This window comes from Periplaneta americana, chromosome 3, assembly GCF_040183065.1.
Source record: "Periplaneta americana isolate PAMFEO1 chromosome 3, P.americana_PAMFEO1_priV1, whole genome shotgun sequence".
Taxonomy (NCBI): domain Eukaryota; kingdom Metazoa; phylum Arthropoda; class Insecta; order Blattodea; family Blattidae; genus Periplaneta; species Periplaneta americana.
The window spans coordinates 161,451,472-161,468,771 of record NC_091119.1 but is presented as its reverse complement, the minus strand read 5'-3'; the positions used below and the strand labels follow the sequence as shown (position 1 = coordinate 161,468,771).

Below are 17,300 nucleotides of genomic sequence, written 5' to 3'. Positions count from 1 at the left end.
GATCAAATGTTCCTGTGCTCTCCATTTTCTGTTGTCTTCCACAACCTCGTCTCTAGGTCTGCAATTGTTAGCAACTTTGGGTAGCTGATCATCATAAATGTAGTGATATCTCTGTACATCTTCTATTATGTTTTGAACTTGTACATTTTTTTTCACGTAGGTAAATTTTGGCCATGTCTATACAGGTTGTCTCAGAAAAAGACCGACAAATTAACTATGGTAGTAGCCACAGAATAAAGAAATATGCCAGTGAAAACCCCACAGTCCTACTTTAAATAGTTTTCAAGTTGTCATTCTGTGAATTTGTTGAAGTCCAGTCCTACTAATGAAAGTGAAACAATGTCTGGAAGGCAGGAAAAAGGGTATAGGGTATGTGTTAATTGTAGTAAAGACATTCTCGATGTTGTGTTTATTTTCTCTCAAATGATTTTCACTATTTAACATGTAAAATTATGCAAATTCAACCTAACCCAAGGGTGATTAGGCAGTGTATGGAGAGTTGCTCTCTGTCTCTGAGGCAAGTTAGGGTTCCTTCCTTTAGCAGCGCCACTAGTGGTTCGTTAGTGGCACTGCAAATGCATGTTAGTGTGCTGCGAACGAGCATTGGTGGCACTGCAAATGAATGTTTGAAGCACTGCTTAATACATTAAATTTTTTTAAAGAATTTTTCAGTCTTCCAGTGAACCTGGATATACGGAGAAAGAATAGATGTAAAAAGAGAAGAAGAGTCTGGGTCCATTAATTGGTTTTGGAAAGACAGAATTGAGGACTATTTCACACTTTATTTGATGATATGTAAGGACCATAATAGTACATTATGCAACGAGCCTATAATGGTAGTAATTAAGACGCGAGTATGTTTATGAAACGAGTGCGAGTTTCATAATTTTCATACGAGCGTCTTAATTACCATTATAGGTAAGTTTCATACGACTTTTTATGCTCGACCATATTTCTAACTTGAAATTATTCATAAGTATTCATATTATTCTTGTCTGACTGGGGAGCGGAAGTGACCGTGTGCAATATCTCGTAAATTGTGAGATGTGCGCAGACGCGAAAGTATTGATTTTTTCCGAAGAACAAATGTCATTGACCTTGATATAATCTAGAGAGTAAAATGAACATTAATCTTGATATAACCTGGAAATTGATTTAGACATTGAAAAACGAGATGACAAATTGAATTTATTTGAATATTATTTACAATTAACGCTAATTATTATAGTAACAGAACATAACCTTCTGCGACAGTATTGGATTTCCAGCCTCTGTGACGTTTCGCTAGTTGTCTTTCGATTGCATATCCGAGAATAATCGATACTTGCGCTTTCATATTGGTACAATGGTGCTTCCTGATTGGTGGAAAACCTGAACTTTAATGAATAGGCGTACTTTAATGAGGTCCATTAAAGGGCTGCTACCAGGTGCATAATTACTACATTTCGGCATGGTCGAGCATAAAAAGTTTTTTTTCCTTTGTATTTTTGTATGTTTAAGAAATCATTTCAAGAGCTCCTAGCAGGAATTACAATTGAAATTCGCAAAAAAAAAAAATAAAAAAAAAAATAAATAAATAAAGTAAAATAAAAAAAAAATAAAAAAATAAAGAAAACATACTGTGGCACAATACGCTGTATAGACTATTGTCGTGGTGGTAAAAGGAATTGGTGGCCCAACAATCATCCGTTAGCAGCACCACAGACACACCACTAAAATAGTGGCATGGTTGTTTGAAACCTACGAGTATAATTTAATTCCATGTATCACAATGGGAAGCACCACTTTTAGTGGCCACCACCAGAGGCAAAGCCAACCACTTAGAGCGTCTGCAGTGCCACTAATCTGTGGCTATGTCTGAAGGCCTCCATTTATATCCATTATTCACTAGAGTAGCGGCAGCACTTCTAAAAGTGGCCTCGTCTGAGGGGTCCTAAGAAGTTAAACAGTTTGATGTCAGATCGTATACATATTAATCACAAATCACGTTTATTTTATATCTAAAAAATATTTGAATTAGATGATTGAAACCATTTGCTTTTGTGTGTGTGTGTGTGTGTTAAGAAATCAACGTAAAATTATGCTTAGTAAACCAACACTGCCTGGGAGCACGTTTTGTGACCTGGTCAAATCTACAAATGACTGAGATGTACATTTTGTTTGTTACAGAAGGTCACCTGTATGGATATGGTGCTACTTCAACTGAATTTTGATGTGGGTGAGAAATGACCAATGAATTTTAACTGGACCTTCTCATTCAGGCATAGAATTCTTTAACATGCCTAGCTTTAATTCCTTTTTGAAAGACGCCATGCTAAGGATTTTATTGCTCTTGGTCAGACTTGAACTTGTGAATCTCGTACCTAATGGTAATGACATGCATGGTAACCACTGGACTATTGAGGTCGACTGTGTTCTGGTGAACAAAATAAGAGAGACTGAGGTCAGGATCTAAAAATTCTATCAGAACATGTTAACGTTTTACTGTTATTTTTTTGATGGAAAGAGTTTTGAATTAACAGTACTGCATTTTCAGATTTCATAAAGATTGTGATATGATGGGTTTAGAGTTCTAGGAATTTTCACCCGGGAATATTCTCCTAAAGGTATTTTCAACCTTAGTCGATTCACTCACTCCAAAATACATCCACAGAAATTCATCCAAAGAAAATTTACCCAAGGAATATTTATCCAAGATATTTATTCAAGAATGGAGGGTCACGACATAATTTGATTGTGTCAATATGGTAGATGAAGCATTGCAGTGATATTTTAATAAAAACAGCTGTATTACACTGGCATGTTGTGTCCATAGACCCGCAAATATTCAAGTCAATCTTGGTGGTCTTTTTATTTATCATACCGTAAAGTTATGTCCTGTAATCACAATTCAAATTTTTATACTTTCTCTTCTAGGGATGTGTTATACTTAGACTAACAACTCTTGAATCATCTTATCCACGAGAGACATTCCATACTGATTTACACTTTCAAATTTCCCACCATCCATGATTCGCCATTTGGCTTGTCATTACAATTGCAAGCATGTATAAACTGACAAATTGGACTGTAACCCTGACCGAGTTACTAAGTGAGCGCTGGCTGTCTTGGGGAGGAGCAAGTGAGAAAGCACGGGGGCAAGGGAGAGAGCACTATGCACTATGTACTTGCAGGTCCACTCACAGTTTGTCAAACTTGCTAACAAAAGCATTAAAAGGTTGACTAGTTGTCTGCAATGCTAGCATAATGGAACCTTCCTAGCCGACAGTCGAGGCAAAAATGAATCCATTATTGTGGTAATACTAGAGAGTGGTTCTTCTATTGGTCGCGATGCCCACACACACCCTCTCAGATATTTACGTGGTGATTGGTGACTGAATGACGAGGAGCGAGGGAGAGAGAAGAAATAAAGAGAGAGATTCCAGAAGTTGGCGTGTTTTACGGGGTTTCACTTGAAGTTGTCAAACTATAGTAGATTGATCTGCCCACAAGTGGGAGCACGATACAGAGGAGTGTAATTCCTGCAAACTACAGCGCATTTCCCTAACTGCTGTCATTACATGAGGGACAGCATGGAGAGTAATCATCAAGGACAGCGGTGAATGACGTGGTTTCTGTGGAAAGATGGATTCCAACATTCTCCGAAAAGACTGTGGCCATGCATTTGCCTGCCTTTATGCTTTTACTGCACTGATTGGGCTTTGGTCTCTGGCTCATGGTAATGGAGCCAAGTCTCATCGCCAATGACGAGTTTGGACATGAAGCCTTCTGGATCCTGGCTGTGACACTGAAGGAGATCACTGCTCACGTCCTTGCACTGTTGTCTGTGTGCTGCAGTCAGGGACTTGGGGACCCACCTGGCAGACACCTTCCCCATCTTAAGGTGTTCATGCACTATGTGGTGCACAGTGATTCCGGCAAGTCTTGTGGCCGTCTCCAGTTCTGAGAATGTGATGCATCTGTTCTCCAGAATATGCTGCTCCACTCTATAGATGTTGACTGGCATTGTCACAGTCACTTTCCTTCCATTACTGGTTCCCTTCTCTGTTGATGTGCAGCCACGTTTCCAGCCATTCACCCAGTTGTACACGGTTTTTCTTGATGGTGCATGCTCACCACATACTGCCACCAATCACCTGTGAATATCTGCAGTGTTTACACTCTCCACATAAACCACATCGACCAGCGCTGTCCTTGATGATCACTCTTCATGCTGTACACTCACGTAATGACAGCAGTTAGGGAAATGCACTGTAGTTTGCAGGAATTACACTCCTCTGTATCGTGCTGTCACTTGCGGGAAGACGAATGTACTACACGCTTGCAATTGCAATGACAAACCAAATGGCGGACCATTGATGGTGGGAAATTTGAAAGAGTAAATTAATATGGAATGCCCCTTGTATATCAGACAATTCTGCAGGCCCTGGATCAACTTATACACTGATGGGTGATTTTAGATATTTTAGTTTGGAATCTGTTGTGCCAGGGCTCTGTAGCATTATTTGTGTGAGGTTCGTTACATCTGGTAGTGTGAAAATGATTCCACAAATCGAATAGATATGGAATTTAAGCAGCAGCACGCCTTCCTCTTCCGTGGACTCTCTTCGAATTACTTCGAAAATTCGATCATTTGTCTCGGGATCATCTTCAGCACGTTAATGAAGGTATCTGCAACATCCTCAATGGGAACAAATGCTAAACTTAAAATCTGACTTAATGCTGCTTATATGATGGTACCACCATTAGGATTATTGTAAGAACCTGAAGTCCTAATTCCTTAATTTTTCGCCAGATACTTCAAATTGAAGATACAAAGCCTCAATGTAGCATGCCGAAATACATTTTTAACAGCATGAATAATAGTCTACTCATTTTGAAGTTGAATATTACCACGGATGCTGTGGAAGTATTTGGATAAATTAACTTATTGTGTAAGAATGTAATTGTTGGTTTAAATTTCATTGTATGAACAGTCCAGGATTAATTTTCTTGGGTGAATTTCCCTGACTGAATTATCCAATTGTATCAATTTTCCCTGTATGAAATGGCTGTTTCCCTGCATTTTCATTACATTGTGAACTGTGTGAAACCGTTTGGAGATGTGGTACACTAACATTATGTGCGAACATACAGTATGCTGCAGTCTTTTCTTATTTTCTAAAAAATTGTAAAATCTTAACTAACATTTTTAAAATCTTGAAACACGCCTTGAATAAAACTAAGTTTGATTTTAGATCATACATATGCGGTGCTTATTATGCATACCCTCTTCCTTCCCAGTTTTCGTTCTTTACGCAGCTCCTTTTCTTCATCAGTCACCTTCTCCCGCATTCCTTTGTCCTTCGTCTTGGAACTCCTTTCCTTCTTCTCAGGCTTCTCCATGCTGCCTCCGAGGGACATGGCTTCCAACAACTGCTGCTGTTTGCGTTCTTCGTGTTTGGAGCTCTGTGGACATACAGAGTTGGAAGGGAACAATGGGAGGTTATCTGATGAGCGCGACCATTTCATCCCACCTGACTGCTTCCAGCTGTTGGTTGGTGGGAAAGGCTCTCCTTCAATCTTTGCTGAGCAATAAGTAACAAACCTCACAAACTATGAAAGGACAAGAAACATGGATTTTGTGCAAACAGGAGGGTAACTTTAATACCACAATACACACAATTTTAATTAACTTCTCACAAGGTAACTGTTACTAAACTCATGTCGAAATTTTTCCTCCAACTGTGCACGCTTAGCTCTAAAACAGCAACACAGGTCCCTGGACTCATTTCACTGGCATTGTCACCTTCATCTCATTCAGATGATAGGTAACCATAGGAGTTGATAAAGCATCGTAAAATAACCAATTAAAAGAAGCCAGTGCATATTCGGAGAGTGCAATGCTGTCACGTTGCATGTGAGATGGCTTTGTGCAATCAATGTTTTACTATGACCTAGAAGTTCATGAAGGACGCACTAGAACAACACGAGTCATTTGCACTTAAGCAACATTGCCTAGTTATATTGTTAAGACTCAGTCGCTGTTAGTGATGGTAATTTAAATATTACATGCATCCAGAGAAAATATTGTAGTCACAATAAATATGAAATGTATGAAGTTATATGAAAAGCATTGTAGCTGTGTGAGCATTATCTTCTTATTGCTGGGTGCTACTCAAATTTTCAATGAATTTTCGACCTTTAATTTCATAGCTTTACAGTTAACATTGGCAACAGCAAATTTTTTGTACTAGTGTATCTGCTGTGGAGATCTTCAGGGTGATTCAGGAGGAATAGTAAATATTTTAGGAGGTGATAGTATGGACTGTCCAGATAAAAACGTTCATATATACATGTGTCCAATTTTCTGAATTTACGCATAACAAACCTTACAAATGGCATGGCGAAACAACAAATGACCATATACAAAGGAATAGCACAAATCTTCTGAGATCGTTTAAGGACAGCACTGTTCATAATAGGTTTAGAGAAATAACTACAACGATGGGCATGTTCTTCCAGCATGACAGAGCCCCTGTATATTTTAGGTGTCAGGTAACATATCATCTAAATCTCTCATTCCCCAAACAAGGATTAGCCACAGTGATCACATGCATTGGACACCATTAAAAAAAAAAGTAAACACAAGGGATGAAATGGTTGCTTGCATTATCAATAGTGCTGCCCTCAAAAGAGTGACAAAATGACCTTAGAAGGGCAACAATTACTGTTGTCAACAGAGCAAAAAAATTAATTGAAGTTGGTGATGGAATTTTTTAACCATTACTATGAACTTTCTTCAAATGTATTCATACCATGTAAATAAGCAATAAATAAGTCATTTGTCTTTCCTTCTTGCCACTTGTAACACTTGTTATGCGTAATATTTAAAACAACTGTATCTTTCCATCTGTTAAAAATTGGACACATGTTTACATGAACTTTTCTACTCAGGATAGTTCATATTACCACCATCTATAATATTTATTGTTCCTCCTGAATCATCCTGTATGTGTGCAGCTTATGGGAAGGTTTCGAGATGAGCTCACGAACAGTTCATCAGTAATATTTTTATTATCACATATATGAAAACTTACAAATAGAAGACTAATGCGTGCAAGTAAATAGTTCACTTTAAAGCAGTCTACATATAGAAAATTCTGTATCTGTTATAATGTGTCTCTGCTGCAACACATCAATATCAGGAAAAGACAGACATAATGTACACGATAAAATCACGTGAATCCATGGCTACCAATTTATTATACGAATTTGTATACACATAATTCACTTCTTAAAGACTGTGGCAAGGAAAAATACAAATAAGAAGTTACTAGAAGCAATATTGATTACTGATGTATGTAATTTTTTTTACAGCATGCACGTTAATTCTACCACGTGAAATTCATTGCCACTTGCTGGTAAACCCTAAACGAGACCACGACGTGCCTATTGGAAAGAAAGAACATTTTACTGCATATTGACTCCCCCCCGAGATGAGAGCAGCTGGAAGATGTTAGCTTGTTGCCGTGTTATTGATGTTGATTGCATTAGTAATTTTGAATGGACAAATAAGTTTCACAAGCCTGCTGAGTAGTAATCTATGTACGATCATCACATTAAATAGGGCAGCAAATGCATTACAAGAAATTGCGTAGAGCTACATTTAATTCATTTTATGGAGAATGCGGTAGAAAAAAATACAAACTTCGTGGAAAGTGACTATCAGAAATAATGATGTATAACATGAATTTTTACTCAATGTACAGTGAAACCTCTCCTTACGGACACCCCCACGATACGGACAGATTTTTATGTCCCAACTGAAATAATATATAAATAATGATAAGTTTAACTCTCGTTTACGGACACCCTCAGACACGGACACGGACAGCTGTTTCACAGTCCTAAAGCTTGTTTTACCTACTGGCTGCGGACAGAACTTGGATTTCAAGACCTACTGTGTTACAAAAATGGAAAATTTAGTTTTGAGAACTGTACAGAAATTCTTTAACATGAAAGAAGACAATAAGGAGTAGCCCAGCTGGTTACACCTTGTTAGCCGGAAGAGGGAGGATAAACAAAGTCATAAAATTTAACCTGTCTGATGAGTCCAAGGTGTCCGCAATCGTGAAATTGTATTCGACACATGATTGGTTTAATAGGATTATTCCCTTCACTTGAATCAGTTGTACTGTTCCAAGAGACATAGTACTTGAACGTAAAGGCTAATTTGAAAACTGTAAATTACAGTACTGCGTAACTGTAGACCTAGAATAAAACTGCATGTCAGGGTATTGTATTTTCCTTTTTCTGTCTTATCTACTGCAGTTCAAAGTTGCAAAGAATTTACTGTAGTACAGTAGACCTAGAATAAAACTGCATGTCAGAGTACTGTATTTTCCTTTTTCTGTCTTATCTACTGCAGTTCAAAGTTGCAAAGTATTTACTGTAGTACAGTAGACTGTATTTAGAATTAAAGTACAGTAATACATTTCATTTAAAGCATGAAGGGATACATAATGCATATTATAAATTTACTGTTAGATTGGGGAGCCTCCCTCTCAATAAAGGACATCTCCCAGATGCGGACAGATTGTTACGTCCCTTCGATATCCGTAAATGAGAGATTTTACTGCATATTAATTTTAAAAAAGCAAAATTCATTGTCACTAGTTGGTTCAGGGACGATATTTGGATGAACTTGTTACTAATGTTTTTTTATGCTGAGTGTGACAGTAATTCGGAATACACAACATAATAATATTAAGTATAAATGTTTTGCTAATTTTTTAGAATGATTATTCTATCACATCAGCGGGTAGCTTGAATAGCTGACTTGGAGCAGTCAAAGAAGTACTACATGGGAGTAACTTTATTAATCATAAGGAAGTAACACAGAAGACAAGATGATTCTGTTACTGTTTGAGGATGGTAATTTGGATCATAACAGCTGTTCTGAAGCTTCAATCCATACAAACGTCTAGCAGTTTCATCCACCTTCATCTAGAATAAAGATTACCTATAGATGGCGTTTCATAACACAATGATAAGTTAAGAGGCCGACAATCTATTTTAGGTATTTTCTGCTAACTTTGGAAGACCTGTTCCCAACGGTCAAAACTATCGAGTATTTGGAAACTTTGATAATCAAAGATCTTGGTGACAACATTACTGCTGAAGAATATCACAAATTAGTGATACTGAAGTTTCTTAGATGCTACACACATGCACACATATTTACACAGAGTGTCTCAGAAATAGACTGACAAATTAATTGTGGTAGTAGCCACAGAGTAAAGAAATATGCCAGTGAAAACTCCACAGTCCTATTTTAAATAGTTTTAAGTTATCATTCTGAGATTTTTTAAAGTCCAGTCCCACTAATAAAACTCAGACAATGTCTGAAAGGTCTAAAGAGGGGGAACAGGAACAGTATGTGTTATTTGTAGGGAAGACATTCTCGATGTTTTGTTTCTTTCTATTCAAACGATTCTATACTTTTATCTATTAAAAATGTGGAAAACTCAACCTAACTCAGTGTGATTAGGCAATGTATGGAGAATTGTTATCTGATTCTGCGGAAAGTTAGAAGTTGAACAGTTCGATACCACGTAATAAACGTAAGTCTAATACGTATGATGTACACCAACACACTGCCTAATCACAAATTATGTTTATTTGATAGCTCTACAACTATTTGAGTTAGAATACTGAACCCCTTTTCTTTTGTGTTTTTTTTTTTAAATTAAAGACCATTCTAGAACATTTTATTTCTGAGACACTCTGTATATACAATAAAACTAATGAATTCCTGAATAAGGTGTGCTTTTATAATGCAATTTTATGGTGCATGTTGAGGATATTAGTCATTTCCGTGATTAAAGACAATGTTGTGATTCGTATATTGTAATAAATTTACACAGGAAGAAGTGAAATAAATGTGTAATTAATTACACCATAGATTTGGCTATACAAAGGAGTCAATAAGTGACAACAGCACTGCGACATTTAATATTTATTATGCTTCTGCTCCCTTAATCCTTCAACTGCCTAGAATCTTTAGCAAATGTCGCCATTCTGCCAGTGACGAAACTAAGGTGTAAATACTGGGTAGGCTGAAAAAATCTGCTTACCTTTTATCTTTTTATACGGCAGATGTTTCTCGGCTTTTCAATCAACATTTTTTTGTAATACAGATCCCCATAAAAAGATGATGATCACTCATTTTCATCCCCAAACATAACAAGGTATAACAATATAATATTATTGTCTCAGAGCACCCTATTAGCCAAGGACATTTCTTACACCACGAAAATTGTAATTTTCTATTTTGTCTTTCTCCACCTACTATTTTAATAAACAAATGTAGTGTCGATCTCCTATCATTGTACGCTCATTTTGTTTCATATGCCGAACTTGAAAAACGGCTCCTCTTTTAATTCTGCAAATCATGGCCTCAATGTTCAGTATGAGCCATTTTACACAAAATTAGTATGTAACACACACGTATGCACTTTTGATTAAACTAACACTCAACAATGCAGCACATTCACATAAAACCAACATAGCGCAACATATTATATTGTGATTGAGGTTAGCTCCGTATCCTGCTACAGAGTCATAATGAATCAATACCCCCTCCTCTCCTCAAGCTTGCAAGTGCCGCAGCCTGTGAGTGAGGCCATCACACCTCCCTATGAGGCTTCTACCACAAACCTCTCACAGTGAAATAATTGCCAACAGCGAATTCAATATATGGAAGCAATGGAGTGTTACGATATGTTATTAAGAACTTGTATTGTTAGTAGATAAAATAACTGAAAATATTTTGGGTAGGCTAAGCCTCAAACGCCTCTTAAGAGTTTCGCCACTGCATTCTGTTTACTGAAACTTGGAAAACTAACTTAGGCCCGTAAAGTAGCACTCGAAAAATGCAGGCTCTTAGCTCTGCTGAAGTTTCGAATTCACATAATAAATGCTTAGCAATTTAATTTGCTTTTCAACATCTAGAATATGAGAAATCCACCTCTTCCCCGCTCTCTTATACCAACAACTTTTCACTTCACAGAGGTAGTTTACAAACCAACGAGCTGTTTCTTGCTTAATTTAAATAGTCTGGAATACCTGCTCTTATTTGGTTCTCTGAATTAAACCTTTGAGATAGACTTCTTACAAAATAGGTTAACCTTTTTGATCATGTCCTACAGATAGCAGTTAACACAAACTTATGAGTATGTTGCAACCAATATTTTAATTGTAATATACATTTCTTTCATCTTCAGCTAAATTGTTATCTGAAGAACAATTTGATCTAAAAGAGGGAGCAAGCAATGGTATGTTGTTAAGAAGATATAAAGATTTGTTTTTCCAGTATTGATAGTGAATAAGAAATTCACAGCATTTCAAAGACTGGTCCCATCTTCATCTTCGTCTCCTGGTGGAAAAAAAGGGGGGAGTTTGGGAAGGGTATCGTACCCATTGCGGTTTTTATAAACAGTTATTCTGTTTGACTAACCAAGTAGATTAGCTGTTTATAATGACCCAAATGAGGACAATTTTTTTTTATCAAAACGAAGATAGAGCCAATCTTTGAATCCTTGTGAATTTCATATTCATTATTAACATTGAGGGTGGGGCGGGGGGGGGGGAAAGACCAATCTAGACAAGAAACATGAACTACAAAAACACAAATAAAAGACGAGAAATGTAGGCCTACATAAAAAATAGCAGACTATAATTGCTATACAGGAAGGATGCACATGCTTGGACAAACTGAACATTATCTTCAGCCATTCTCAATTAATAATTTATTATGTAACTTTGAAGTTCTCACATTGTAGCTCTTTTGGTAAATTTTAATGGATACTTTTCTTGTCACGTCTTGCAATCCATAGTTTAACCCATAGGTGTTCCCTTTTCTTTTCTGTTTCTTTTTCAGGAACATGTATATTGCAATATTTTGAATTGCAGCAAAACAAGCATATTATTGTTCATTGTTATGCATATCTGTGATCAAAAAATATTTTATTTTACTATAAATGGAGGCTGATGGTTCTTGTTCCTTAATTTTAGATTATCATTGATAAAATATTTTATATAGTGTTGTAATATACTCTAAATTTTTCCTTTTATCACAAATTGTCGCCCTGGTGCAGTCGATATAGCTCTGGCCTTCTGTGTCCAAGGTTGCGGGTTCAATCCCAGCCCAAGTCGATGGCATTTATATGTGCTTAGTAATAAATGTTTTAGTATCCTCTATCTACAATATTTTTCTGTAACATAAGTTCTGAACCACCTCATATATTAGAGATATTTTCCATATTTTGTTAGTTTCTTTTACTTTTTCATTGTGACAGCCAGGGGATTAATAATGTTGCGATTTTAGTACAATGAAATTCAATGTAGCCCATGAATCAGTTACCAGAAGGAGGGGGGGGGGGGAATGTCACATGGCGACACATAATTTCCCATGTTTTAAGCATTTTGCATTAATTAAGTTCCTTTACCATGTTGCAAATTATATAATCAATTTTTTTAATCACTTATCAAAAGACATATCTATATGAAATCATTTAAAAGTTTCTCAAGAAACAGAAAAATGTTCAGAATGAATTAGAGTTCAGCTCTTGCAATCAGGGGGACAGGATTCTTATTTTGCCTTGTCAGATTTGAACCTACAAACCTTTGATCCGTGGCAAGAATAGTAACCTCTACACCACCAAGCATGGCCAATGCAGGGAATGATGAGGTTTAACTTTTTATCCTTTAGGAATATTATATTGTACTAGCTAATGAACTCACTGAATATGATATATTATTTTTCCTCTATACCTGCTTTCTCACCAGAAAAGGAAAGTAGAGCCTGTCTCTGTAACATGAAGATTTCAGTGTATATTTTCTTTTTCATCAGATCCAAATATCTTCTCTATAAATTCATCTTTGCTTTTTCCCTCAATTAGAACCCTATTGTTAAATGGGATACTGCATTAAAGAGTGTGATCCCAAAATGCATTCAGTCCATTTTTATGAAAAGACTGGGCTATTTTTTTTTTTTTATAAATTAGTCTACGGACTGAGCAAGTTTTTCAAGTGACACAAACTTTTAGACAAGAATGACGTTGTTTTGGAGGAAACAAACTTAAATATAATGATTAGGGGTGTGATTTTATGGCGATTATTTTACCTTGATTTCGGCCATTAAAATAGTTTAATTTCGGTGAATATTTCGTAAAAAAAAAAAAACAAGCAATTTCTGCATATTCTGAACCCTAAAGATGCTTAAAATTGTTATTAAAATAATCTATTTGAAATTAACAGAAAATTGTTTGCATTCATTAAATTCATAATTCAATCTCATTCGACTGTGAGGGGGTAATGGCACTGCTTTCTTTACCACATGAAGGCAGTTGTTGTGGGAAAGAGAAATAACTGTTGTCCGCTTGTGCTTCTCCCTGGAAGTAGTCCCTGAAACTATGTGTACATCACTGCCAGATACCACAAACATGTAATGCTGAATGATCAAATATGTAGAAATCACATCCCCAGTAAAATACTGTCATATGTCGAAAATTAATTATTACTTTCGTAAATTTTTTCCAACATTCTTTTACTAGTTGGAGGTATGAAATTCTAATAATAAAATAATAAATTATCAAAGGTTTCGGTACCTATCCATTAAAATATTTTTTTTACAGCAGTATTTTACTAGGAAATAGCATATCTTTACAAATCACGATTTTCGAGTTATGACACTATTTTACCAGGAGTGCGTAATGTTCATATATATTTTATAACAAAGAAAATTTTCACTTTTTATTTGGAATTAGCCTACTGAAGGATGCATTGGAAGGAATGGTGAACAGAAGAAGAGTTTGGGACAGAGGAAGATATCAGATGATATATGACATTAAGATATATGGATCATAAGCCGAGACTATGAGAAAGGCAGAAAATAGGAAAGATTGGAGAATGCTGGGTTTGTAATGGAAGACCTGCCCTGGGGCAGAACATTTATGTATGTATGTATGTATGTATGTATGTATGTATGTATGTATGTATGTATGTATGTACTTGGAAGAAAGAGTAATTTTTCGTGTGAATTCTTCATGAAACCTGTTTTTGTTGAAAATATCGTAATTATAAAGTAATTTCGTGAATTTATATCAATTTCGCGAAAATTTTATTCGTGGATATATTTCACTTAATTTTGGTCATTCATAAAAGTGATTTGCATTTTCCCCGCAAATCATCTGTAGCAACGTTCAGACTTGTTACTGGTCACTATTTCCTAGGTAAACACCTGCATAAAATCGGAGTACGTATTTGGGTCGTCAAATTGCCTTTTGTGTTCGGAAGAAAAAGAAATGGATGAGATATACTTATTAATATGTGATGCACTTTTAACATTTAAGGACCCCATCTCTAAACATTGGGAAACGAATGAAAACTTAAGAAAAATGCAGTCATATTCATTCTACCTCAAGTAGAATTACATCTATGGCAGGGCAGGGGACAGAGGGGGAAGAACGAAAAATACATGTCTCGTTTCGTTTACAAGCATATGTATTTCCATTATTCAGATTAACATGAACAATAAACGGCACCTTTACGACAAAATCTACGAAAACTGTAATGTCACGTTTAATTAAAAAAGTTATATTGCAGAAATATATAAATTTCGCATTTTGTACCAAATTAAAAACCAGTAAAAACCATTAATGACAAAAACTGAAAATATAATATAGGTATAGTATATATTAGAGGCTATCTGTATTGTGAAAATTAACTGTGTTTATCGTACTTTCAAAGCCATCATTGCCATAATCATGTTTTCGCAACATTTCTTTTTCTTTAATGGCCACTTAAACATAAATGAACTCAGTAATAATTGTAGTAGCAATAATAATAAAGAATGCGGGAAACGTATTCTCATCTTCCTAACTATCAAAGATAGAAGGACTATCACTCTTGTCAAGTTATCCTTAGAACGTTTTTATATGAATCAAGATACATAGATAATGCACAATGTGTAGAGCGAAAACTTGACCATGGCTGCAGTGTAGATTAACATTTCTTGGAACCTGAGTCTGCTAATGACTCACGCCCACCACGAAGACATAGCACAGCAATCAAATAATATAAAAAACATACGTACAGTACATAAATCCAGTCTTTCACACAGGTGTGCTGGTTCAGTAGAGTGCTTCACATCAACACAAAATGTTTATTAATTATTCAACAGCGAATTCTCTTTATAAACACTTAAGGGAGACAGAGAACTTTGAAAATGTGTATATGAAAATTACGTCATAATTAAATGATTCAACAGTCCTCATGAAACTGTTTTGTAAAACCCTGAAAAAAGTAGCAAACTGAAAGTTATGTAACAAGATGGCGCTCGAAATGGGGTGCGGATACTCACGAAAACATATTAGGTATAAAGACAAGACAGAGTGAACACTCGATGTCTGTGCCTCCTCCATCTCGTGTTTTCACGATATTAGTTGTCATTTTTATCTTTGAAAAAAAAGTGAAAAGGTTGAGTGTAGAAGAACTATCTTCAAAATATCAAAAGCTGAAGACGGGAATGAGCCACAATCATTTTATTATGATGTACTAACATCAATGGTGAGTAGAATTTTTTCAGATGACAAACTGTGAGGAGATACTGTATTTTGTCTATCACATTGAAAGTCAGCTTGTTTGCTGTGTTAATTACTGGTGAAGTTGTGATTTTTATTAGTGTTAGAGATTAAGTGTTCCATTAAATTGTATAAAACACCATAGATTATTAAACTTCGTCACGAAAAGTGATGTAGTAGTCGTCAGTTCTTCATAGACAGTTCAATGTTACCAGAAAACAGACATATATTCTGAAAATTGTGCAGTAAGTCTAGAGTTTGCATCTCCTTTCATCTACGGTACAGCGCATTTTGTATGTACCAACTGTTCCCTAATATGACTGGGACTGTAGTCTATTTCAACATCTTTCATAAAAAAAATTATGGTTTATTTTAACGATGCTCGCAACTGCAGAAGTTATATCAACGTCACCAGTGTGTCGGAATTTTGTCCCACAGGAGTTCTTTTACATGCCAGTAAATCTACTGACATGAGCCTGTTGCATTTAAACACACTTAAATGCCATCGACCTGGGCTGGGATCGAACCTGCAACCTCGAGCACAGAAGGCCAGCACTATACCGACTATGCTACCGAGGCCGACTCTTTCATAACAAGGTAAATTTATTATTTTACATTATTAGATTTTACGTTTTTCAAAGCAAAGATTGTAGTAAATGTTTAGTGTTGCGATGCACAGCAGATGCTATGTTGTCTCCTCTTCGAATGTCATACTGTACACATATATGGAACATTCTGGAAGTAAGGGTCGATCTGATACTAAGAGATGATCAAATGTTTCGAATAGGTTCATGTATGTGCAGTCTATTAAATTGAATGATTAGGAAGCCATGTGTCATTTTTTGAGACCATGTGATTTGTCACTGTGAAATTCGTGTTGTGGCAATCAAAAACAAAATGCGTGATCTGTTACCTTTTGTTATTTTTAAAAAATAATTAGCATTTTTCTATTAACTAACTTATTTGTATGAAAGGTTCTTGATTACATCTTCATAAAGGGCCAAATAACGTTGAATTATTTGTATTATGCAGCATATATTATACTATTACCAAGATATTTACTAAAGAGCAAACATTTCTCATTCTTTTCTAATTTTTTTATTTTATATCCAAAATAATATGATTTTTATTTTTATTTAGTCAACTGTCCGAAGACAGGTCTGACCTCAGAAGTGATACCAACAAGGCACCACTTACGAGGCAACTAGGCCAGGAGATAATAGGGTAGGGTGGCCAGTTCCTTTTGCCCTTCATTGCATACATCACCGATTAGCTACATATTACACCAATCAGACTTCAGATGGATATAAACAATTTTATTGTTCTTCCTCTGATACATATCGCCAAATGAGATGTACTGTCTGATAATAGATGTACATATCAGCCAGGACCAATCAGAGGCAGAATTTTATCGAAATTTCTTATTCTCAAAAAATGAAGTAACAGTTAAAAATGTCATCTGAAATCATTACACAATCCATAAAATGTGTTCAACTACTTTACCAAAAAGGTTCACTCATAGTATGTAATTGTGAATGATACCACAAATTTCAATAATAAATCGAAATTACCAGCTGTAATGCCCCTTAATAAAAGAAATACTGCACTGTAAGAAAATATTAAACCATCAAGGTAAACAATATCACAGAAATTTCATTTTCAGAATTAAGTTGT

General features: G+C 35.7%; 1 protein-coding gene across 4 annotated transcripts in view; it reads right to left on the bottom strand.

The window, feature by feature from the left end:
* tho2 (THO complex subunit 2-like protein) overlaps positions 1–17,300 on the bottom strand; it is a 135,189-nt gene that overhangs the window by 26,615 nt on the left and 91,274 nt on the right. For all 4 annotated transcript variants that reach the window (XM_069822181.1, XM_069822180.1, XM_069822179.1 and 1 more), the window contains exon 27: positions 5,269–5,448. In XM_069822181.1, the coding sequence (XP_069678282.1) occupies positions 5,269–5,448 (180 nt within the window). The remainder of the gene's footprint in view (positions 1–5,268; positions 5,449–17,300) is intronic.